Source organism: Sturnira hondurensis, unplaced genomic scaffold (assembly GCF_014824575.4).
Source record: "Sturnira hondurensis isolate 20B ecotype Veracruz unplaced genomic scaffold, ASM1482457v3 Scaffold0017436, whole genome shotgun sequence".
Lineage (NCBI taxonomy): Eukaryota > Metazoa > Chordata > Mammalia > Chiroptera > Phyllostomidae > Sturnira > Sturnira hondurensis.
The window spans coordinates 17,721,935-17,744,239 of record NW_028090067.1 but is presented as its reverse complement, the minus strand read 5'-3'; the positions used below and the strand labels follow the sequence as shown (position 1 = coordinate 17,744,239).

General features: G+C 51.1%; 2 protein-coding genes across 3 annotated transcripts; both read right to left on the bottom strand.

Annotated features, from left to right (window-relative positions):
* Positions 1–1,635: 1,635 nt before the first annotated feature.
* On the bottom strand, positions 1,636–3,748 carry ATF4 (activating transcription factor 4). The gene is made up of 3 exons (XM_037068162.1): positions 3,551–3,748; positions 2,661–2,978; positions 1,636–2,532 (listed from the first exon to the last, which is right to left on the bottom strand). The coding sequence occupies exons 2-3, from the start codon at positions 2,884–2,886 to the stop codon at positions 1,709–1,711; spliced, it is 1,050 nt and encodes a 349-aa protein (XP_036924057.1). The 5' UTR covers positions 2,887–2,978; positions 3,551–3,748; the 3' UTR covers positions 1,636–1,708.
* A 2,683-nt stretch (positions 3,749–6,431) lies between these two features.
* On the bottom strand, positions 6,432–21,326 carry MIEF1 (mitochondrial elongation factor 1). 2 transcript variants are annotated; one of them, XM_037067877.1, is made up of 6 exons: positions 21,174–21,326; positions 19,330–19,466; positions 12,805–12,955; positions 11,717–11,894; positions 11,250–11,512; positions 6,432–10,616 (listed from the first exon to the last, which is right to left on the bottom strand). In XM_037067877.1, the coding sequence occupies exons 3-6, from the start codon at positions 12,946–12,948 to the stop codon at positions 9,810–9,812; spliced, it is 1,392 nt and encodes a 463-aa protein (XP_036923772.1). In that variant the 5' UTR covers positions 12,949–12,955; positions 19,330–19,466; positions 21,174–21,326; the 3' UTR covers positions 6,432–9,809. The 2 variants fall into 2 exon arrangements, with proteins under 2 accessions (XP_036923772.1, XP_036923774.1); XM_037067879.1 differs by lacking the exons at positions 12,805–12,955; positions 19,330–19,466; positions 21,174–21,326 and adding an exon at positions 19,114–19,229.
* Between the last annotated feature and the right edge of the window lie 979 nt (positions 21,327–22,305).

The following is a 22,305-nucleotide window of genomic DNA, read 5'->3' as shown; positions in this document are numbered from 1 at the left end:
TGGCTTTTGGCCAGCTTTCTGTTCTGAGGGCAGGAGCAGCCAGAGCTGCCTGCAGCAGTGTTGGATCTGACCGTCTGCAGGGGCGGCTTCCATCTGAGCAGCAGGAAGCAGACCACCCAGAAGCCAGGGCTGCAGAAGAGGGTGCTGTGACTCCACGCTCATGCTGAGAAATCACCATGTAGAAAGTGGGGGAGGGGGCAGGGCATGCAGGTCCCAGGGCCTAATGACTGAAGATCTGGGAGACAGGGCCCAAATGACAGTTTACACACTGCAGGCAGCGGCCTGTCCCAGTGAAGACATGATAGTGGATGTGAAGCACCTGAGAATGTCTCAGGTGGTTTGGGACAGCTGGCAGACTTGGGGCAGGTATGTAGTTGACAACTGTTGAAGCCAGTAAATCCCTATAGTCAAGCTGCTTTGATGGGGTGATCCGGTTGAGTTGATTTCTGTACCTGGACCTATGGCCCCCCTGCCTTGAGTGAGGCTCGTGGCCTTGTGGATCATTCCCCTTAACAGGTACGCCCTCAAATACCACCAAGTCCACCTTTCTGGTGTGGCTCAATGGCCCAAGTGCCAGCTTGCGGAAAGGTCACCAGTTCAATTCCCAATCAGGGCACGTGCCTGGGTTGCAGGTCCCCAGTAGGGATATGCAAGAGGTAAACTGCACATTGCTGTTTTCTCCCTTCCCCTTAAAATTAGGGGGGAGGGGGAAGCCACCACCCATTTCAGCCTGCCCACCTGATTCACCACCCACGCATCCCAAGTAGACCAGTTCCTCAGTGTTTCCAAGCCCTTAAAACCACTTGGTTTACCACTGCTCAAAGTCCTCGTGCAAATTCATCACCTCACCTTTACCTGGTTAGACAAGATCAGTGTCTAACCATCATGACACCCTCATCCCAGCCAGGTTCCAAGGCACCCACACTGGCCTTTGTACAGGAAACAGGTCCCAAGGACATGAAGGGACCTCCACAGGGTGGGCCCAAGACAACAGGAAGTCTGCCTTATCCTACACTAGGCCAATCCAGTTATGAGAGCAGGGTTGCCACAAGCAGCACAAGTGGCTTCCCCTTGCTGCTGCTCCTCCACATCTCTAGGGATGGCTAGCAGGGGGGCCCGACCACACAGCTCCTGCTAGCAAGTGACGAAGCAGCAGGACTTCCTTGTTTCTTCCAGCAGAAACCAAGAGCTGTTTTTCTGAATGACCACCTCTTCTAAGAAGAGCTCTCTGCATAGAAGTGTAAGCTTGAAAGTAAAATATAATCACCAGTGCACCCCGGTATTTCCATGACAGCTGTTGGCAAAAAGCCAGATTGAGGACAAGTAGAACCTGGCTGTTCTTCCCCACCACCCAGTTCCCTCAGTTTGCTAAAGCCTGTATGCACCTAACCAAGGACTAACCTAAGCCCAGCCAATTCAGATGTGGGAAAACCACCCAGGAGCCTGCTGTAGGGGCTCTAGCCCAGGCCCCTCCAGTGAAGGGCCAATGGAAGTCCCCCAGCCATCCTGCCCCATGGCACAAGGGCCCAGCACACCTCTCTAGGATAAATCTGAAGCATTGTTGAGCCCCGCCACCCCCCCCCATTCCAGAATCTAGTTCCAAGTTACCAGATCAGATACAGGTCTGCACAGCACTTTCACTACAAAATAATTTATTACACCACAGCTCCAGCACACACCTCCTATATACAAGCGCACGCTACCCTAACTAGGGGGCCCTTTTCTTTCCCCTTGCCTTGCGCACCTCTTCTATCAAATCTTTCAGATACTGGATCTCCTTGGCCAAGGAATCTGCCTTCTCTTTCAGAGCCTCATTTTTCTTTTCTAGCTCTTTACATTCACCCATGAGGGCCTCCTGCTCTGCCCTCTTTTTCTGGCGGTACCTAGTGGCTGCTGTCTTGTTCTGCTGCATTTTCTTTAGCTTTTTATCTAGTTTTTCACCCTTTACTTTAGCCACCACCACCTTCTCTCCAGGAGGGTCATAGGGTTTGGAGCGGACAGAGCCACAGAAGGCATCTGACAGCGAACTATTTGGAGAGGCCCTGGAAGTAGAGGGACTGTGCTGCGGAGAGCCCCGATCGGACTCTGGGCTCATACATATGCCACTGTCGTTGTCTGAGGCAGCTTCCTCCTCCTTTATGCACTGAGGGATTATAATGTAAGGGGCAGAGTCCGACTTCCTATCTCCTTCAGGAATGTCGACCTCACTGCCCAGCTCTAAACTAAAGGAATGATCCAGAGTGGCAGACAGGGCCACTGGGGAAAGGGGACGAGGCTGCAGTAAGGTAAGGAAAGCAACCTGGTCGGTTTTTGGTAAACTTTCTGGAAGATGGCCAATTGGGTTCACTGTCTGGGGGAGCTCCTTATTAATCTCCTGGTTTAGGGGGTCAAGGAGATCACACGAGTCTTCCAACGTGGCCCAAAGCTCATCCGGCATGATTTCCAGGTCATCTAAACCTAACAAGGCATCGAAATCAAACTCGTTGAGATCCATTTTCTCCACCATCCAATCCGTCCCGGAGAAGGCATCCTCTGCAAAAGATTTCAAAGGATGAAATTTAAAAAAATTTTTTTAAAGGATTAAATAAAATCAATCAGATGCACAAGGCAACAAGTTCGTATGACCAGGTCTCACCAGAAAGGTGAGGATGGGCACTCACCCTTGCCGTTGTCTGAAGCGCTGACCAACCCATCCACAGCCGACCATTCGGAGGAGCCCGCCTTAGCCTTGGCGCTGGAGAACCCATGAGGTTTAAAGTGCTTGGCCACCTCCAGGGAGTCGTCTAAGAGACCTAGGCTTTCTTCAGCCCCCAAGCCCGACTGGTCGAAGGGGGACACGAAGTCCCCCACCAACACCTCGCTGCTCAGGAAACTCATCTCGGTCATGTTGTGGGGCTTTGCTGGAGTCGAGGAATGTGCTTAATTGGAAGGTGTCTTTGTCGGTTACAGCAATGCTGCTGCTGAATGCCGTGAAAAACCTGAATAGGAACCAGAAACCAAGTCCCATTAACGACCAGTTGGTCAGGGAACTTCATCTTTCTACTACTGAGGCAGTGCGGGCAAACTCTACTTCCCTGTTCAGATGGGAAACACGTGGCCCCAGAGCCATTGTGCCGACCCTCCCTGTCCCTTCGTCAGGCCACCCAAAATGGACGCCCTCCGAGCTCGGCCATTCCTCAACCGGCCACAAGAGGAAGGCGCCGCTTCCTCATGCCCAAATACGGCCTCGGCCGCGCGGCCTCGCCTCCGCGTGACTCACACCGCGCCTGCCGCCGCCCCGCCGCCATCTTTGCTCCTGCCACGTTTCGCGGGGCGCCAAGCGGGACTCTTGCGGGCTCGGCTGCACACCATCGAAGGCTTCTCCCCCTAGGTCCAGGCCGCTCTCCAAACTGAGACCTAGGGTCTCCGAATACCCAAACAGCGGCCACGCGTGCCCGAGAGCTCGTAAAACCTCTTCCCCCTCCGCGAGGCCGCAGGGCGCGCCTGCTTAGGTCCTAAGCCCTAGCCAGCCCAAGGGTCCACGGCCAAAGCGGTCCGACCCTGTACTTACGCCATGGCTTAAGCCGCTGGGGGGTGCCGCCGCAGAGCCTGGTGCTGCTGCCGCCGCTGCAAAGGCCAATGCTGCCGCAGGCACTGCTGCCTCTAATACGCCATGGCGGCCGCGGACTTGCGGGAACGGAGGAGGGAAAGCACGCACTCGCACACACACTCTACATTTGGGGACGGAAAGAAAAGAAATGGCCGTAGCAGCGTCACCACGGGTCTTTTATAAACTTCCCTGTGAGACGCATCACAGAGAAAAATCCCTCCGCCAAGGCCACGTGACCCACCATTTGTTTTCATCTGTCAACACCTTACCATTTTCAACCAATGACTTTTTCGTTCCGGGCGGAACTCCAAAGAGAGAATGAGTTATTTTCAAGGCCTCCAGAAAGGAAAGACGCACTACATAGAAGCCTTGTAATGTAGCCTTGATCAAAGAGTCACACTTCCCCATGCCTCTAGAGAGTGCGGAGGGATCCACCAGACACGCCGCGTTTCCGGTGTTAGCTGAAGGGCAGGGGAGTGGCTTCTCTCCCCAAGAAAGATTTCCATTGTGAAGTCCGAGGCCGCCTTACTCTCGCGCGAGAGGCCAGCGGAGAGCGCGCATCGAGTTGATTGGTCAGATATGATGAGTAACGTATATCTCGAGTTTGTATTGGCTCAGGCCCGAGGTGGGTGACACTTCCCAGGTCCGAACGGGAAGAGGTGGAGCTGCTGATGCGTTTCCAGCTGAGTCCTGTGTAATCTGTTCTTGGTGGCAGGACTCTGCAGAGTCTTTCGCTGTCCGGCCTGTAGCTAGCCTAGATCGGCTCTCCCCAGACCCTGTGGTTGCTAGTTGCCCCCTCTTACTGTACCTACAACTAGGGACCAGGTTGCAACTGGAAGAGAAAACTAAGCAAAAGGAAATGTCATGTGTGCAGTTTCACCACATGGAAGCCCTTCAGTCGCTGAAGTGGGAGACAGGATCTCAGGCGGAAGGTCACCTGATCCATGCCCACGTACTAACAAAGGCCAGCTCTCCGTTCTTACTCAACTTTGTACAGTTGAGACGGAAAGATGCGTAATCCTGTAACCCAACCTATTATAGTTTTACATGCCCATTCTACTAAAATATGTTTACTAATCTGTTAACATATGCAGTCAATCACAGGGGAAATGCTTTTGGTTTATGTAAGTTCAGTTTCTCTAAGAACACGGAGAGATGTTATTCAACTGGGACCTTTCACTTTAGAGTAATTTCAACCAACTATCCCTTCTGTAACTCCCAGGCATCCACTTCCTAGCAAGTCCTTGTAATGGCCCTGCGAGGAGAACCCAGGCCCAGTGGCAGGGGTTCCCGTGTTTGGAAGCAGCTGTCCAGGTCCCGGCCAACAACCTGCTCTCTATTGGGGACTTGTTAGGAGTGCTGAGAGCCCTGCTCTGGTAGCTCTGTTCGTTAGAGCGCCCTCCCAATGTGCCAAGGTTGCAGGTTCCATCTCCAGGCAGAATACATACAAGAAGCAACCAATGAATGCTTAAATAAGTGGAACAACAACCCGCTGTTTGTCTCCTCCCTTCTCCCTAAAATCAATGTGTTCTTTAAAAAGTGCAGAGAAAGCTGTGNTTTGGAAGCAGCTGTCCTGGTCCCGGCCAACAACCTGCTCTCTATTGGGGACTTGTTAGGAGTGCTGAGTGAGAGCCCTGCTCTGGTAGCTCTGTTCGTTAGAGCGCCCTCCCAATGTGCCAAGGTTGCAGGTTCCATCTCCAGGCAGAATACATACAAGAAGCAACCAATGAATGCTTAAATAAGTGGAACAACAACCCGCTGTTTCTCTCCTCCCTTCTCCCTAAAATCAATGTGTTCTTTAAAAAGTGCAGAGAAAGCTGTGTGCCATCCATCATTCCCCTCCATAGTCAGGCCCTGTGAGAACAGAGACTCAAGATTTCTGTCTCCATTCACTTTAGTGGGTCATGCAAATACTGTGAAGGCTGCGCTGTGCTGGCAGAACACTTGGGAAGCACTGTCCTAGGTAAACTGGCAACATTCGTTGGCTTCATCCAGCATGACTTCTTCCCAGTGGTGAAGAGAGGCCTAACAGGGTGAAGTGTCCTGCTAGGTCAGAGCTCCCAGTGGAGACAGCATGGGGCAGGGATTAAAAGATAGATTTTAGGGACAAACCCAAAAGGATCCTGGTTCTTCCATTTGTTAGCTGAAAAGTTTTGGTTAAGTAACTTATTCTCGCTGAGCCTGTTGACTCATCTGTAAAATGATGTAAAATTGATGAGTAGTATCCTTATCCTTACAATGAAGTAAAATCACTGAGGTGTGAAGCACTGAGCAAAGCACCTGGTATCTGGTAAGTGCTCAGTGATTACAGTTAGAACTCAGGTCTTCCGACCCTGGCCCCCCAATACCCGCTCCTCGGCCTCGAGTACATCATCCTGCTTCCTCAGAGGATCCCTATTATTTACTGAGATGAAGCCGCCAGTACAACTCTAAACCACCAGTACACGCAAAGCATACTGGGTGCTGGGATGTGTGGTGTTTCTCTCCCCGTGAGGAATGGTCACCAGTATGGAGGCCCATGGAAGTTGCCCACTACCGGGTCTTCCCGGGGAGTGACTCAGGGCCCGTGCGGCACGCCCTCTTTTTGCGGGATCTGGATCGAGAGACTTGAGAGACTTGTCGGTGCCTCCTGAGGGATGACCACGCAGATGGTTGAGAATTAAAGAAAGTAACACTGCCCCAGTTTTGACACTAGAAGTCGTGCACGAATGACTTCAGTGGCAGTCTGGCCCATCCACTCTATTATGGAGACCCGGATCAAGCACTCCAGTGTTCTCGCTGAAATGAAGAGTCAGTACACTCCTGTGGGAAAAGGCTCCATACCACACGCAGAAGTCAAAGCTGTTGGAAAGGAGGCTTTTATTTTGTTTTTCCCATGCCGTGGAAGGACACCACGTTCCCCAGCTCTATTTCCTCCCCCAAGGAGAAAAAGGACAGTTGTTCTCCAGGTCTCAGGGCTAAGCTGCTTGTACATGGAACTAACCAAGACAGGACAGAAAGATTGGTGACTGGTTCCAAATCTGCCAGCCAAACATACCAACTGCTTCTGAAGAGTGACTGGAAGTGACTGGAAGACAAGTTGTGGACTTGGCGTCGGACCAAGAATTTAAAGACTACACGGTGATCAACATGAAAAGGTAAACAGCACACTGTATCCGTTAACTCAAGAACCCCCATGTTGGGCATTTTGGCCACTTAAGAGTCAGCAGTGTCTAAGAGGGTGACAGCCTCACATCTCTAGTCCTACGCATCTCTTTGGCCTTGAGCTTCAGAAGGAAGGGCAGAGTTCTAACAAATTCTGTGACACCAGATGTTCCCAGCCAGAATCACAGTCTCACGGAGATGGCCCGCAGCAGAAGGCTCAGGACACATGCAGGGACCCTACTTACAGAAACCCCTCGGGGCCTCTCCAGGGCCTTTGGATCCTGAGCTGATTCCCTTCAAACCCACTTGCGCTCTCAACTTCGGTGGAACACAAGGGAGCAGGCCCAGCTAATCTGGAATGTCCACCAGTGGACCACCAGGGGCCGAGACCCGGGGAAGAAAGACCGTAGGCCTCAACACAGCTTTTCCAAACATGAGCTTCAATCATTTATTTGAAAAAAATAAGTCACAACCAAGTGTATAAAGAAAAATACTGTTGTCCTAAACTCATTTTTTTAAGGAAGGGAAAACAAAACCACACTTTGAAATTGATTCGAATGTCAAAATGAAGTATATTTTTTAAGCATTAGGCTGTGTGGTTTGCTAACCTAGATGGTGTGGAAAAAACCCACCTCAGACGGAGAAGTAGGACCAGATGCTATGACGTTAGAAAAGGCGGGAGAAGGCGGGAGTTACTGAGTGAAAATGCAGAATGGCGGGAAAGGCACCACCTCTTCCCCCAAAGATTAAAGGTGGAGGGGACAGGATGTTCCCTCTTCCTCCCAAGAATCTGAAGACCTTGACCGTCCTCCATGTTTTACGGTGAGGCTTGCTGAGTTCGTCAGCAAAGCCACCAGGATGGGGAATTCCCACCGCTTCCAGTTCTGAGGGCTTCTAGGAGGTTCTTGTTTGTGAAATGGCAAAGTTATGGATTTTGGTTTTATGAAACATAGTTAAGAAGCAGAGATGCCCTCAGAAAGATGCTCTTTAAGAGAGGAGATAAACTCAAATCACAATCACGCTTAACTTTGATAATCTGGGACCTGATCTTTAAAATCTTTTTTGAGCTTGGGAAAACTTGGCTTTATACGAGACTGGGAAAACCAAACCCGTCATCTCCGCGAATGACCTGTGCTTTGGCAATGCCTCCTCAGCCCGCCCGTCTCCTGGATGCCATGCCAGGCACTCACCCAGGGCAGCACCAGGAGTACAGAGTTTCTAAAACTCCAATTTAATTCTGATGAACAGCCAGGCTGGATAATCTTTTTCCAGGTTCTGGGCTTTACACTTTTCATTCTGTCCCAATATCCTCATAGAAACAAAACAACTGAACCACTTTAAGGAATCCTTACATACATGTCAGAGGCCAAAAGATTTTCCAAATATAGCCAAAGTTAACACCAGTTCTCAACCCCCTGATCCATGACAGACAGGAGTCTCTACCCTAAACTCAGAGCGTGGCTGAGGTTCTGATGCTATTCATAGAGCCATTTCAAGTTGCTGTAGCCGGGAAGGAATGAGACAGCTGCAGAGAGCTTCCCCAGAATCACTGATCGGAGAGGTAGTAAGAATAGAAAAAAAACACCACCACTTCATGGGAGCTAAACAAAATACTGGGTGGGCGGATCAGAAACAGAATTATCAGGCTCTTGTCATAGACAGGAAAAAACACACAAAACAAGCAGCAGTGACATTGTGTATTAATCACTCCCCTGCCCACTCAGGACACTTTCTACACTACAATAAATACTGCGATTTTAGCAGCCAGAAACAAGGAGCACAGGAAGTCCCTACCCCCTCTCACATGTGTTTTATCCGTGTGCACTCTTCCCTAGGTAGCACCAATCTCCCCAGGTGCTGGGCAGAGACAGGACTGGGGGGGGGAGGTCTGAGCACATGTGCTGGCCCTTTGGCTCTGGACGTGCCTGGAGAGCTCAGCAAACAGCGCCCTCGCAGACCTACAGCAGAGAGTCGAGCCTGCTCTTGCTCTTGCTCTAAGGCAATGTCCTAGAAAGGCAGAGTCTGATGGGAGAGAAGCGTGGTCACTGAGTACCAACTGGTGACTGGATCTTCCAGCTGACGGTCTGCCACCTGTCAAGCTCCCTTCCACCTCTACAGCTAAGGCTGTGTTCTTGAAGGCCTCGTCCTAATTGGCAATCAGAGAGGAAGGGGGTGAATGAGCGCGGTCCTGCAGAGGTGCTGCCCTTGCGACTCCTTCCCTCCCTTGTCTGCGCCTGACTCCGGCACACAGGGGCGATGGTCTGGAGCAGGATGCGGCGCAGACGTCGGGCACACAGACCCTCCCCCAGGCCCCTGTACCACCCCCGGCTCTCCTACTCTGACAGCACCAAGAAACACAATCTCCGAACAACGGGGCATCCGTTTTTTCCTGGGCCCTCACTCCTGGGTGGGTCACTAACAGTGTTCCCATGAGAGACCTTCTCAGCACTACAGATGTGAGCAGGTCAGGAGACTGGGGGAGTAAGCTTCTTTTCCAGGAACCTGGGTCAAAGGCCAGCTCTTGCACCACCTCACCGCCAGGCACCCTAAATACTGCTTGAGCACTCTCTGCAGAGTTCAGCTTGGAAACGTGCAGTAACTTCGGTGGCATTCAACAAAAGGCAACATCCGGGTCAGGCAGGTGTGCTCCGGGGAAGGAACAAAACAGAAGGTGCAAACACAAGGAAAAGGGAAAGGCAGAGGAGACACTGAAGAGAAGCCAAAGGGCAGGGCAGGGCAGGGCAGGGCAGGGCAGGGCAGCCGGGAGCCGAACACCAAGCAGTTTCAACAGCTCAGGCAGGTGCTCCACCTTCTCAATTCATTCCAGAAAATCAGCCTGGAGCAAGGGGCTGAGGAGTAGGGAGGAGGAAGGAGCACAGTGTTTGGTAACAAAAATAGAATGGGCTAGGTTTGAGAAAATAGGAAATTAAGCGATGTCATTCTCATCAGCATGAAGTGCCCAGGGCAAGGCAGGAGGCACCTGGGGACCCTGTGAGGCACCAACCGCTTGGCTGAGTGTTTCTGACAGAGGGTCCAGAGCCTGACTGCCCCACACCCGCTCTGGCCCCCACCTGCCCTACGTCTGCAGCAGCACCTCCGGCTCAGACAACGAGCAATAGAGAGTGTATCCCAATTCATCTATTTCCTCCGGGGTGAGCTCTGCAAATAAGTTCACCTTGGGGTTGAGGGCACTGGGCAGGACCCCGGCCTCTAGGTACCTGATGAGTCCCCGCAAGGCCTGCAGGAATCGATCGGCCAGCATACCGGGCGACCAGTCAGCCTCCTCCTGGGCCAAGTGGAGGATGACGTTGGTGAGCTGGCTGGCAGTGAGGCGGCCCAGCGCGGGAGTGGACTTGCATATGGCCTTAAGGATCTTGAGGCACAGAGAGCGGCAGCCTGAGTCGGCCTGGTCCAAAGCCCGCAGGCGTGCCGTCTCAGCAGGGCGCAGGCTCAGCCGCCACAGGTTGTCATACTGGGCCAGCCGGTGCGGTCTGGCCACCAAGACGGTGTCACCAAGGGTCACTGACGGCAGGAAGTCAATGACAAGATGTTTGTCGTGCTCATACTGCACTTCCAGGGTCAGGGCCTCTGGGGGCGGTGCCGGTCGGATGACATAGTCCAAGAGGGAGCCGATAGCCGGCCAGTTGATGGAGCCAGCTACGACCTTCTCAAACGTGTCTGCCACCGTCTTTGGGGAGAGGTAGCCCCCGACCACACAGCGGTCCCAGTAACTGCTGCCACGAGGAAAGTACTCCGGGTTCTCACGGCGGACCAGGAAGAAGCCGGGGACGTTCATGATGGTGTCCTCGCCAGGAATGCACGACCACAGGTTCTGCTCCAGCACGAGGGGCACGATGAGCTGGATGTGGTCGGCTGTCACCACCTGTCGGAGAATCACAGAGGTTTTGAGGGACTGAATCTGCTCAAGACAGCAGCTTCCTCAAACACACATCTCCACAGGAATCTATCTTGCATTCCCACAGCAGCGAAGGAAACCAGGAATTCTTGCCTGTGAGCCTTTCAGTTCAGACAGAGAAGTAGTGAGGACCGAAACCCAGGCCCGTCAGACTCAAACCCACACTCACACCATATGGTCTCGGGGCACAGAAGTACCAGGACACCCCCCACTAAGCCTGAAGACCCAGTAAGAGAGAGAACTACAAAGCAGAGACGGGGCAGGAACGGAGGATGGAGGATGGAGGATGGAGAATGCCTCTTACGGTTTCCTACAAGTTGTGAGTACGACCGAAAAACAAGAAAGGGTTAAAGAAGACCAAGATGGATTCAATAAAAAAACCAAATAAGTGAGATCTGTATCTAAAAAACAAACAAACAAAACAAAGAAGACTCCAGCCATGACCTCCAAACACTCCTGGTGAGCACAGCAGAGTTCAGAGGCAGCAAGACTTCAGCCTTCCTGGCAAGCCTGGGACACTGGCCCTTCATGCCAACAGCACCGCTCAGAAGCATCGCGGTCAGAACCCAATCCTCCCCTTCCTGAGAACCACCCTGTTACCTGCAGGTCATCATAGAGGCTACCGCTCAGGTACATGTCCCGAAGCGGCATGTCAGGCAGCTTGGCCCGCAGGAAGCCCCGGAGCTCGGCACAAATGTCCACGGCAGCTTGCTTGGCCCGCGCCTGCTCACCGGCAGGGATGGCGGCCCGGTTCCGGTAGTAAGTGAGAAGTTTCTCCTGCAGGGACATGCGGAGTCGTGACTTCTTCAAGTCTACCTGGCCCTTCCTGGCCAATGGCTTGGGCCGGGGTGGGCAGAATGTATCTGCCAAGGCAAGAGAGAAGCACGTCAGCCCTTCCCAGGCTTGCTCCGCCCACGGCTGCCTCAGCCCCAGAAAGAAGGGCTTGGCACAAAAGGCAAATGCTGGCACGGTGCCTGGCACCTATGTGCTCAAGAAACGTTTGCCGAGTGCAGGGGCAGGGCAGAGAGCTCCCAGAAAAGGCCCAGGAGGGGCAACAGGCCTCTCACCGGTGTCGAAGGCGGAGGAGTCCGTGGGCAGGGTCTGCAGGGAACGGCTCAGGCCCGTCTTCATGTCCTTGTTCAGCAGTCGGGGGGAGCCCATCCAGTTTGGTTCTTCCCAGCTTCTTTTCCCTAAATGGTTCAGGCGGGTGGGGCTGGTAGGGGCACTGATCGCCCGATCGTACATCTGAAACAGAGAGGGCCCCACACATGCGTCCTCCCTCTGTCCCCCTCCCCTCTGCCCTGTGAATTCCAAACCACCATTTTTCAATGCCTTTGTTTTATTCTAGATTACAGAACACTTTTCTCCATGTAGGAAATTTCAGGAAATAGGAAATGATATAAGCAACAGACTTATTCATAATGTTAATATTATGAATGTTAATATTTGGTATATTTCTTTCTGAAAAAAACAAGAGATAACTGTTAATATGTTGGTATATTTCTTTCTGGGAAAAAAATAGATTTAAGGAAATAATATCCTACTCTACATATGCTTTTGAAATCTTACTTTTTTTCACTTATGACTTCATTACTTCTCCATCTCTCTGAAAATGCATCGGTGTTCAACATCCCGGCACACTCTGCCACGCCTATAACGGTGAGCACTGACTCATTTCTTTACCAGATGCTTCCTGAGTGGCTGCTGTGTGCCGAGCACGGGTCTGGGCACAGAGTACAGCACCAGACAAAGAGCCTCCCCGCCCTCATGGGGCTTTCAGTCTGGGGGGGGGCGGGCAGCACATAAACAAGTTAAACACAAATACACAGACAGAGACAGCCGTTGAGGAAAATGAAGTAGGAAAGGGAACGAGGAAGCATATTATGTGGTGGAGGGGTGTTGATATTTAAAATTAGGTAGTCACAGAAGGAGGTTTTGGTTATTTACAATTTTTTACTTGCTGGGATAAACTTCATTTGTACCTCCAATGATTTCTTTAGGGCAGAGACCTAGCAGCAGACTGAACTGACTCTCTTAAGGTCTCATCCAACTATGCCGAACGACTGCGTCATGTTCCAGGCCAGCTCCACTCTGCAGAGGCAGCCCCCCACCTCTCCCACCACCTCCCACCCCTGGCCCGGCTGCAGGCACTTACCCGCTTAACTGCCAGTGTGGCAATGCCCAGCATGGCTGCTCCACCCACCCCCAGCACCAGCCGGGCATTGGAGAGCACAAAATCAATGGCCGTGCCGATGCCATTGTCATCCTTCTTGCCTTTGCGCTCACCAGCGCCTGCCATTGCTCACCTGAGAAAGAAGGCAGAACACAGCCATGACCCCCTGGGACCTCAGGAACTGTCCCTCCTGTCTCCCCCATCAGGCCAGTCCCCAGGCAGTTAAGCAAATCCTTCTGCCTCTAACACTGCATGCTCTAGGGCCGAGAGAGAGAGACCAGGTCCCAAGATGTATCTGGATGTAAGAGGGGAGCCAGTCACACTTAAGACAAGGTTCTGTGGGAGAACCTCCCCACTAATCCACTGAGATTACAGAGAGTATTAGGCTTATTTCAGCCCTTTCCCACATTAGAGCGCCCCAGCACACAGTACAACGTGCAACGTGCAGGCCACTGCTTCAGAAAGGTTAGCTCTGAGAAGGTCTAATCTAACAGATTAGAGGAGGCTCATCTTATCCCATTGCATCACTTCACACAGAGGGAGGTGACTTGCTCGAGGTCCCAGTGAAAGGAAATGGCAGGTCCACCTCCAGAACTCTGGATTCCCAATTCCTACCACAACGCTTTTGCTACTGGATCATATCTACCCTCACCCAAGTCAAACTCTTCCTATTCTATGTACTTTCTGCAAAACAAAAGCAAAAACCCCACAAAATAACATGGTCCAAACACCCTGCACATACACATACATATAGGACTAGGAGTCCATCCGTGATAAAGGTCCAAAGAAGAAAATAACCCTCATGGACACTCCCACTTGACAAATGCAGTTTCCTGGGTCAAGGGTGTGGGGCGACTACCCCAGGCTTGGGTGAGGCTGGCACTGTGAGAATGAGGATAAACACAGAGGACAATGAAGACTTGACTGTTAACTGAAAAACAAGCAAACAAAACCCCCACCTGCTCACTCCATGCACTTGGAACATGAACTAAAAATGTGGGCACCTAAAAGGGGTCCTTCGGTGCAACACAGGACCCAGTACCCAGCCCAAGAGGCCAGCACACACTTGCTCCCCGGCAATGATGGAATCATCCTGACTGAAGCTCCCCCAGTCCCCAAACAAGCCAATTTCCCATGGAGCCTGGCCCAACCCAGTAGGGGATGGCAACATGGTTTAGATCTGAATACGGCTCTCAACACCATTCCTCTCTTCCATCACGTGTCACGTACACCGGGATTACACAGGGACAGAGCTGTATGCCATTCAGGATCCCAGTATACCTGGAACGGGCAGCCGCAGAGAGACAAGGCCCCAGCACACCTTCCAGTATAAAGTAACATTCTATGCCTTGTCACAACTGAAATTGCCAGTTTCACAGCTCACACTGCCTACAGCTCTACACAACTCCAAAAGGAAAAGAAACATTTCTGCCTCTACTTATTCCAGCAACTGCCTAAGAGTCACCGTCAAGTCCAAAGACATTTGTTCCCTAACTAGAGTTCACAACCTTGGTGGCACTTTTCTTTCCTCCACTTTTAGAGTCAATAGAAACTTCACATTAGGGACACATAAGACCACTCAGGCAAATAAAAAACATTCCCACTTCAAATGCACAGAGCAAGCAAGGCCAAGAAGAGCTTAACTCTGAATTTACAGGTGGGGGTCACACAAGAATGCCTGTCATCCTTTTTCCAGTGGCCACTGAGTAATCCAATCAGGACTGCAATTCCCACACACAACAATGACCACTATTTTATTTTTATAAAAACGAAACATCCGCCCTGACTGGTGTAGCTCAGTGGATTGAGCACAGGCCCATGAAGCAAAGGGTCGCTGGTTCGATTCCCAGTCGGGGCACATGCCTGGGTTGCAGGCCAGGTCCCCAGTAAGGGACACATGAGAGGCAACCACGCATTGATGTTTCTCTCCTACTCTTTCTCCTTCCTGTCCTTTTCTCTCATAATAAATAAATAAATAAATAAATAAATAAATAAACAAACAAACCGAAACCCCCTCTACTGGTCTATTTACAACAGGAAGAAGTACTGGGCCGAGGCGCCCCCAGGTGGTCCTCGGGTGCTGTGCGATGGACCGGAAGAGCAGGTTCTCCCAAGCAGATGCCAGAAGGAGCCTTCCTGGGCTACTCTGTCCCTGGCCCATGTGATGTGGTGGCCAGTAAGAGCAAGGCTCTGACTGTGTGATATGGCAGAAGAGAAAAGACCTGGGGCCCTGGCTGGTGCGGCTCAGTGGATTAAGTGCAGGCCTGCGAACCAGAGGGTCACCGATGCGATTCCCAGTCAGGGCACATATTTGGGTTGCAGGCCAGGTCCCCAGTAGGGGGCATGTGAGAGGCAACCACACATTGATGTTTCTCTCCCTCTGTCCCTTCTTTCTCTTCTTTCTAAAAATAAAATTCTAAAAAAAAACAAACTGCCTGGCTGATGTAGCTCAGTGTATTGAGCGCGGGACTGCGAACCAGAGGGTCGCCGATTTGATTCCCAGTCAGGGCACATGCCTGGGTTGCAGGCCAGGTCCCCAGTAGGGGGTGCTTGGGAGGCAACCACACATGGATGCTTCTCTTCCTCCCTCTCTCTCTAAAAATAAATAAACATTAAAAAAAAAAACAAAGAAAGAAAGAAAAGACCTGGGCTTCCGGGTTGGGAATCCTGAGATCAAGAACTTGTCCCAGAGCCCTGACTAATTAGCTGGGTGACCTCAAAGGAATCACTTAACCCCTCGCTCTGAAAAGGGGATAATGATGCTGGTGTGGCCTACATCATAGGGGTGTGGCAAGGAAAAAACATGTACTAAAATACTGTGTGCAAACACTTTATAAACTGTAAAAGTACTTCAGAAATTTAAATTTATGAGTAAGTCTTAAGATTTCCACCTACAGGACAAAAGGTCAGCTTCCAGAAAACAGTCAGGAATCCAGACTGTCCCCTAAGTTACATCTGACCTTCTGAAACAGAGGTAAGAATGACCTCTAAGCCCTGGCTGGTGCGGCTCAGTGGACTGAGTGTCAGCCTGCAAATGAAAGGGTCACCAGTTCGATTCCCAGTCAGGGCACAGGCATGGGCTGCAGCCCAGGTCTCCAGCTAGGGGCATGCAGGAGGCAACCACACATTGATGTTTCTCTCCTTCTCTTTCTTCTTTTTGGAAACTAGATATTTCATTTTTATTGTATAAAAATACTTAGAATTATGGTTTTATAATAGTACTCAAACAAAAGTTATGTTATTCTGTTATTCTCATTAGAATCCTCTAAAATCTTTTTTTAAATTTTCATTATTGTTCTCCCTCTTTCTAAAAATAAGTAAGTAAAAAAAAAAAAAAAAAGAATGGCTTCTAAAACTCACACCGATGCTATCCAGGGCTTGAGATCAAAACTGTGTGATTGAGCGGCTTGTGAGAAGGCTGTCCTACTGTAGTGCAGTGTGTCCCTCCCATCTGAGGACCGGCGACCTGGACGAGGGGAGTACCTGCGTCCTCCAACAGGAAGATGTGAGCCCTTATTTTAAAATTTAACTTGTTCCAGTTGAAAGTGCTTGTCGACTGTACCTCCTCCACTCAGGTTCGGCCGCAGTAGCCAGAAGCCTCCTGGGAGACAGGTACTCCACCCACTGGGCGAGGGGCAAGGGGCCTGGCCAGTGCACTTGAGAAGGAGCAGTGTTGTCTCGTGGGTATGGAGTGTCAGCTCTGCAAGACAGATTCTGGAGATACTACACAACAATGTGAATACTCTAGTTTGTCGGGCTGGGAGGGTTGCCATTTTTTAAATATAACATTTATTGCTTAGATGATTTGATGCTAAACGGCTTTTCTTCGTATTTTGAACCTGGAAGTATAATACAACTGAATACAAAGAGGAACAAACAGCATCAAAACCAAATCTGTGATTCTGTTCATGCGGCATAAACAACGCACTCTGAACACTAATGAACTAACTGTACACTAACAAATGGCTCAAATATTTAAAAGAAAGAGCACAGCCCTGGTGGACAGGGCAGGGGTGGAGAATCCAAGCACTGCCAGCATTCAGGGGAGTGAGTTATTAAACGGGCCTCCCTAGATCCGAAAATGGGACTAAGGATACCCATTGCCCCAACACTGTGGTGGTGAGCAATGTGGGGCCCTGTAGCTTCCTAGGGTGGCAGCACAGAACTATGAAAACTCCAACTTATTTTGCTTGAAAAAGTCATGTGACTCAAACATGTCATGAGGTCATATTGTTGTCTCCAATTTTTCAGAGGAAGAAACTGAAGCAAAGGTTAAGTAACTAGCCCAGGGTCACCATGGCAACAAATTGTATGGAGATTTGAACCTAGAGTCATGCTGCCAGGTAGTAGCAGTTTACAGGGGCCTCAGGTGACTTGCTCACACTTTCTCTGTATTAACCACTAGACCACAGCTTCTTGGGGGCGTTTTGGCTCCTTTATTGCTACCACCCAGGGCCAGCAGTGTTTGACATATAGCAAATATTTGTTGCATAAATGAGCTATAACCCTGTGGCTACTCTTTTTTTTTGGCAGGAGTGATTGCAGCCTGTAACCCAACTCACAGTCAAAACAGATCAGGAGCATAAAGACTCAGTAAGTCACTGTTTCATTCCAGGCCCCCAGGGGCACCCACCCATCCCAACCCCACACTGCCAAAGGCTGGCCTGCCAATCAACTTAAGTGGTTTGAGCAGAAACAAAAGCCATTACATAAGGTTCCTCCTCCTGCTTTCCCTCTGGAAGTTGGAAACAGTACCCTCCACCCAGCTGGCAAGCCTTACAACTCAGCCTTCACTCTCTCCTTCTCCTGCCTCCGGCCCACTGGTCACCAAGCCTCACTGCAGTTCACGTCGTATTTCCATGCAGCCACCCCGCCCCTCAGTCTCAGCTGGCCAGATTTGCTGCCCTAAACCTCTCACCAATTTATTCTCTAGGCTGCCACTGCCACGACCCACGCCCCATGACATTCCACCTGCTTACAAAGCTGTGACAGTCCCCCTACTGTAGGATGTCACAATCTCCTCAACAGAGGATTCAATGTCCTTCCAGACCTGGCCCAGCCTCAACGCCTGCCACCTGTCTTACAGGTACTCCATTCTAGCCACGCCAGGCTCAAGTTTCCAGACTACAGAGTACTCTACACCTCTACTTTTTCTTGCCCATCTACTCAGCAACCTTCTATTTCTCACGAGGCAGACCTCAAATGTCCTCTTTTCAACAGCTACCTGTGATTCCCTCTCCCATTTCCTACCCAGGGCAGTTGTGATTCTACCCTTACCATAAACTCTGCACCCAACCCTCTAACACAGAGCTGCCCACGCTGGAACTACTTCCTGTTGACCCCACGACAGACCAAGTCCCTCAATGGACTGCTATAACACACATCTCCATCTCCGAGCTTACAGAATGCGTGCGCCACAGACGGCCCTCTGGGAAAGTTGCTGAATCGAATATAATCATTAGGTTATTTTTAGTGGGACTTCTTAGTAACAGCGGTATCGGGTAAAACCACTCGTAAAGTAATTCTAAGTGCCGTGTGAGCACTGTCTCACTGAACTCTCACGATACCGTGGGGAGGTTGCTGTCCATTTCACAAATGAGGAAACAGAGGCCTGGCAGCGATTTGCTCCGAATCCCACAGTTGTTAGAAGCAGTGCCAGCTGGGGAACCCAGACACCATCCTCTAGCATCTGTACACTACGTTCTGCTTTGTATTAAGGGCAGTTGTAACAAAATATAGTTATGTCTGGCCCTGGCTGGTATAGCTCAATGGATTGAGCACATGCCTGCAAACCAGAGGATCGCGGTTCGATTTCCAGTCAGGGCACATGTCTGGGTTGCAGGCCAGTTCCCAGCAGGGGACGCATAAGAGGCAACCATACATTGATATTTCTCTCCCTCTCTCCTTCCCTTCCTCTCTAAAGATAAATAAATAAAATCTTTTTTAAAAATGTTAAATATATATATATATATATATATATATATATATATATAGTTATGTCTGGAGAATGTGGTCAGCCCCACAAGATAACTGACTACACTGAAGAATGTGTCAGCCTAGAACTGAACTCTAATAGTTTTAACCAATGTCTTCTCTAACATTTTATGTGTAAATTGTTCTTTCAATATGGTGAACAATCCTATTCTGGTGAGGCTTGAAACTCAGGGCCTAATTTTTCTCAATAAGAAAAGAGACTTCTGTTAATACATCTACAGTTTCTCTACTGACTTTGAATGATTAAACCTATGAAATGATTTAACAATGAAACCTACATGACAAGGGTCCACCTACCTGAAGCTTCTTTACTGCATCTGTGAGGTGGGGATGGGAGGGATCCTAGGGTGTCTACAGAAGGCACTTCTGCCCTCCTTCCCTCGGAATTAGGATGGGGAAAGAGAGGATTCTAAATAATCCCCCCCAGTTTGCTGTGAAGGAAGACCAGGCCCTTTTCCAGCTGCCTCTCCCGGGCCTCAGGATCCTCTAGCTTCTGATTTTTCCGGAACTCACGGCGGATGGAAGCAAGGTAGAAGTCCCGATCAGTGTAGCGAAGCTCTCGGCCCTGGCGCAGCAGAGCCCGGTAGAGACTCAACACCGCCTCTCGGCTCCACGGGGCCATGGGGGACTGGCAGGGGCTGGGCGTCGAGCTTTAAGCAGAAGGGGAAAAAACAAAGCCTGGAATCAGAATTAATAACAGAAGAGCCTATAGAGACTATCCAAAATTCAAGAGTTCTTAATCTAGGTCTCAGAGACCAAGACCATACTACAACTGAATGACAGGGCTAGGGCTAGACCCCAACCTCTCAATTCCCCTCTTTATGCTGAATGTACAGGGTTGGCTGAAGGGCCAGGGCCTGGAAGCCGAACTGTCTGGGCTTGAATCCTGGCTCTGCTACTTCCCACGTGACTTTGGGCAAAGTGCTTAACACCTCTAAGCATCAGCTTTCTCCCTTGTAAAATGGAGGTGATATTATGTTAAAAGTACCTACTACATAGTTTTGAGAACTGTGTGAGAAAATACATGTAAAGAAACAGTCACAGAACTTCACTACAGGGGTCTAGACGGGTTGAAGACAAGGACTCAGCCATACTTGAACCCAGGAATCACTAGAGAGCTGATCACCTTGGGCAAGTTTCCTCTCCCCTCTGTGCTTATTTCAGCTCCTCATCTGTAAGATAAGGATTAAAACTGTATTCTGCCCATACGGTTTGTATGAGTTAAGGCATGGAAACGTGTGTAGAACAGCACTTGGCACATACTAAGCACTCTTAACAGGGACAGCTATTACTACTGCCACTGAGCCTGGTGTGTAAGGGCTCAACGAATCCCAGATTTAGTTCCACATAAGCTGCCACCATCCTCCTTCAGTGACAATAAACCCTTTTACAAGTACAGAGTGGTAAAGTGATAAAGCACTTTACCATTGGTAAAGTGCCTTGTCATCCATTATCGTATTTAAATTAAGAAACCTAGGAAGTAGCCAGGGCTCATAGTAATAATAGTGAACACTTACTGTTTACATACCACGCAGGTTCCAAGCACATCCTGCATCTCACTCTACCAACAACCCCAGTGTCGTCGTCATCCCTACTTTAAGTGGAGACTGACGCTCCCGGAGGGAAATAACTTGCCCACGGACACAGCTGTAAAGGCGGGCTGCACCCCTGACCCCAATTCCGCCTGCCTCTGGAAGGACGGTTGGCACCCCGCTGGGGCCTCACCACGCGACAGAGCAGTTCTGGGTGCTCCACAAACTTCAGCGCCTGGCACCCAGCAGGAGCTCAAAAACGAAGCTGAACGAAAAAGGGAATCCTCAAAACGCCCCAACGTGGAAGAAACGCTCACCCCCGTTTCAGAAATAAAGTAGAGACTGAACGGGGGAAGTATTTGGTAAAAAGATCTGACCCCAAAGTCAGCTAGCCGTCACTCTCTGGCCTTGCTAACTTCCTGCGCGAGCTTGAGCGAGTCACTGTCCCTTTTCCCTCAACTAGAGAGGAGCCCCCTTCAGCCCCAAGGGCCTCCCGGAGAAGGGGAGATGAATCCAAGAAATTAACAGGACAAGTGCTTTATGAGGTGGGAAGCGACTGTCAGCCAAGGGCTATCTGTACAGGGTCTCTCGGCGAGTGGACGGTTGAGTCCGGGCAGGTCCCCAGGTCCTCTCCCGACCGTGGGGAGGATCGGCCGAGTCGTGGTGCTGGGCAGGCCGGCTCCGGGCACCTGAGCGGCTTCGCAGGGAATGCTCAGGGAGGGCTGCGGAGAGAGCCCCGGCGTCCAGGCCCGCGACACCGGCCACCGCCCTAAGAGGAGACTCGGCGGGTCCCGGCCGCCGGCCCTCACGCCTCCTCGCACTCACCCGCGGACCGCGCGCGCTACCACTCTTCGGGATTCGCCTCTCGCCCGGTACCTCTCCCCGGGTCACCCACCAACATGGCCCCTTCACTTCCGGGACACGACCTTGTGCGCGGAGCCGAGGGGAGGGACTGAAGGGAGTTCGGAGGAGGACGGAGGCGGGAGGGCTTCCGGTCTTCGCTGCGGCAGCCTCCCTCTGGCGGGGCCCGGAGCTTCGTCGGCCCTAGCTCTCGGGATCCGACTCTGCCCACAATCCTCAACCCCGCCTCCTGCGTGACGTCACACGGGCCCCGCCGTCTTGGAGCGTCCAGGCCCCGCCCCCCGGAAGGCCGCGGGACCGGGCGTCCACTCCGCAGAGAGGCAGCGCGCGAGCGCGTGGGGCGTGGGATAGGCCTCCAGACCGTAGCAACTTCTGGGAGGGACCGTGGGAATACCTGCGGGAGTTCTGTCATTAATAACATTGCCAGCCATAGGTTTCAAAGCTCTTCAAAGTCCATTTTCTCGGATCGATTTCGAATCTTTACTTTCCTTCGTGCTGTTCCAGCTTCCCAGGCTTCTTGGCTCCTGGCAAACTCCTACCAAAGTCCACCTCAGATGTCACTTCTGGAAGTCTTCCAGCCTCTTCCTTGCCCCTCATCCAACGCACTTAGGTGCCTCCTTCGGGCTCCACAGAAATGTCAGCACACTAGTAGGGTTCCTAAGCTGGCCAACGACAAAGCACAGTTATTTATTGACACCTGTTATTTGCACAGGCACTGTGTTTTAATATGCACTGGCTTCTCTGTCTCTCACCAGCTTCGAGGGCAGGAGCCATGTCTTAAGGAATCTATAAACCCCCTCCCCCAGTGCCTCACTGGGTGCCCAGTCCTGAGGGAAGCCAAGGAATGTTGGGTTTTGGAGTCAGGCCCAGCTGGCTCCCAATTCCAGCCCCAGCGTTTCAGAACAGCTGCCCTCTGGCAAATTGCCTAATCTCTCTCAGCCTGGGACTGTGGTGAGGTTTGAAAAGTACCTAGCATTCTAAGAATAGTGGCAAGAGGCAGGAAACCCTGGCTGAGGGTCTCTAGCGCGCGCAGCACTGCCACAGGCATTGCAGGGAAGAGAGACCAAGCCCTGGTGTCCTGGTAGCTCAGCCTCCA

Excerpts from the sequence above, each read along its gene's own strand:
- ATF4 (XM_037068162.1), bottom strand. The coding sequence starts at position 2,886 with ATGACCGAGATGAGTTTCCTGAGCAGCGAGGTGTTGGTGGGGGACTTC. Across the intron at positions 2,533-2,660 it reads CGCTTCAGACAACGGCAAGG|AGGATGCCTTCTCCGGGACG; the intron begins GTGAGTGCCCAT and ends AATCTTTTGCAG.
- MIEF1 (XM_037067877.1), bottom strand. The coding sequence starts at position 12,948 with ATGGCAGGCGCTGGTGAGCGCAAAGGCAAGAAGGATGACAATGGCATC. Across the intron at positions 11,513-11,716 it reads CTCCTCCGCCTTCGACACCG|ATACATTCTGCCCACCCCGG; the intron begins GTGAGAGGCCTG and ends TTGCCTTGGCAG. Across the intron at positions 10,617-11,249 it reads GCCTCTATGATGACCTGCAG|GTGGTGACAGCCGACCACAT; the intron begins GTAACAGGGTGG and ends ATTCTCCGACAG.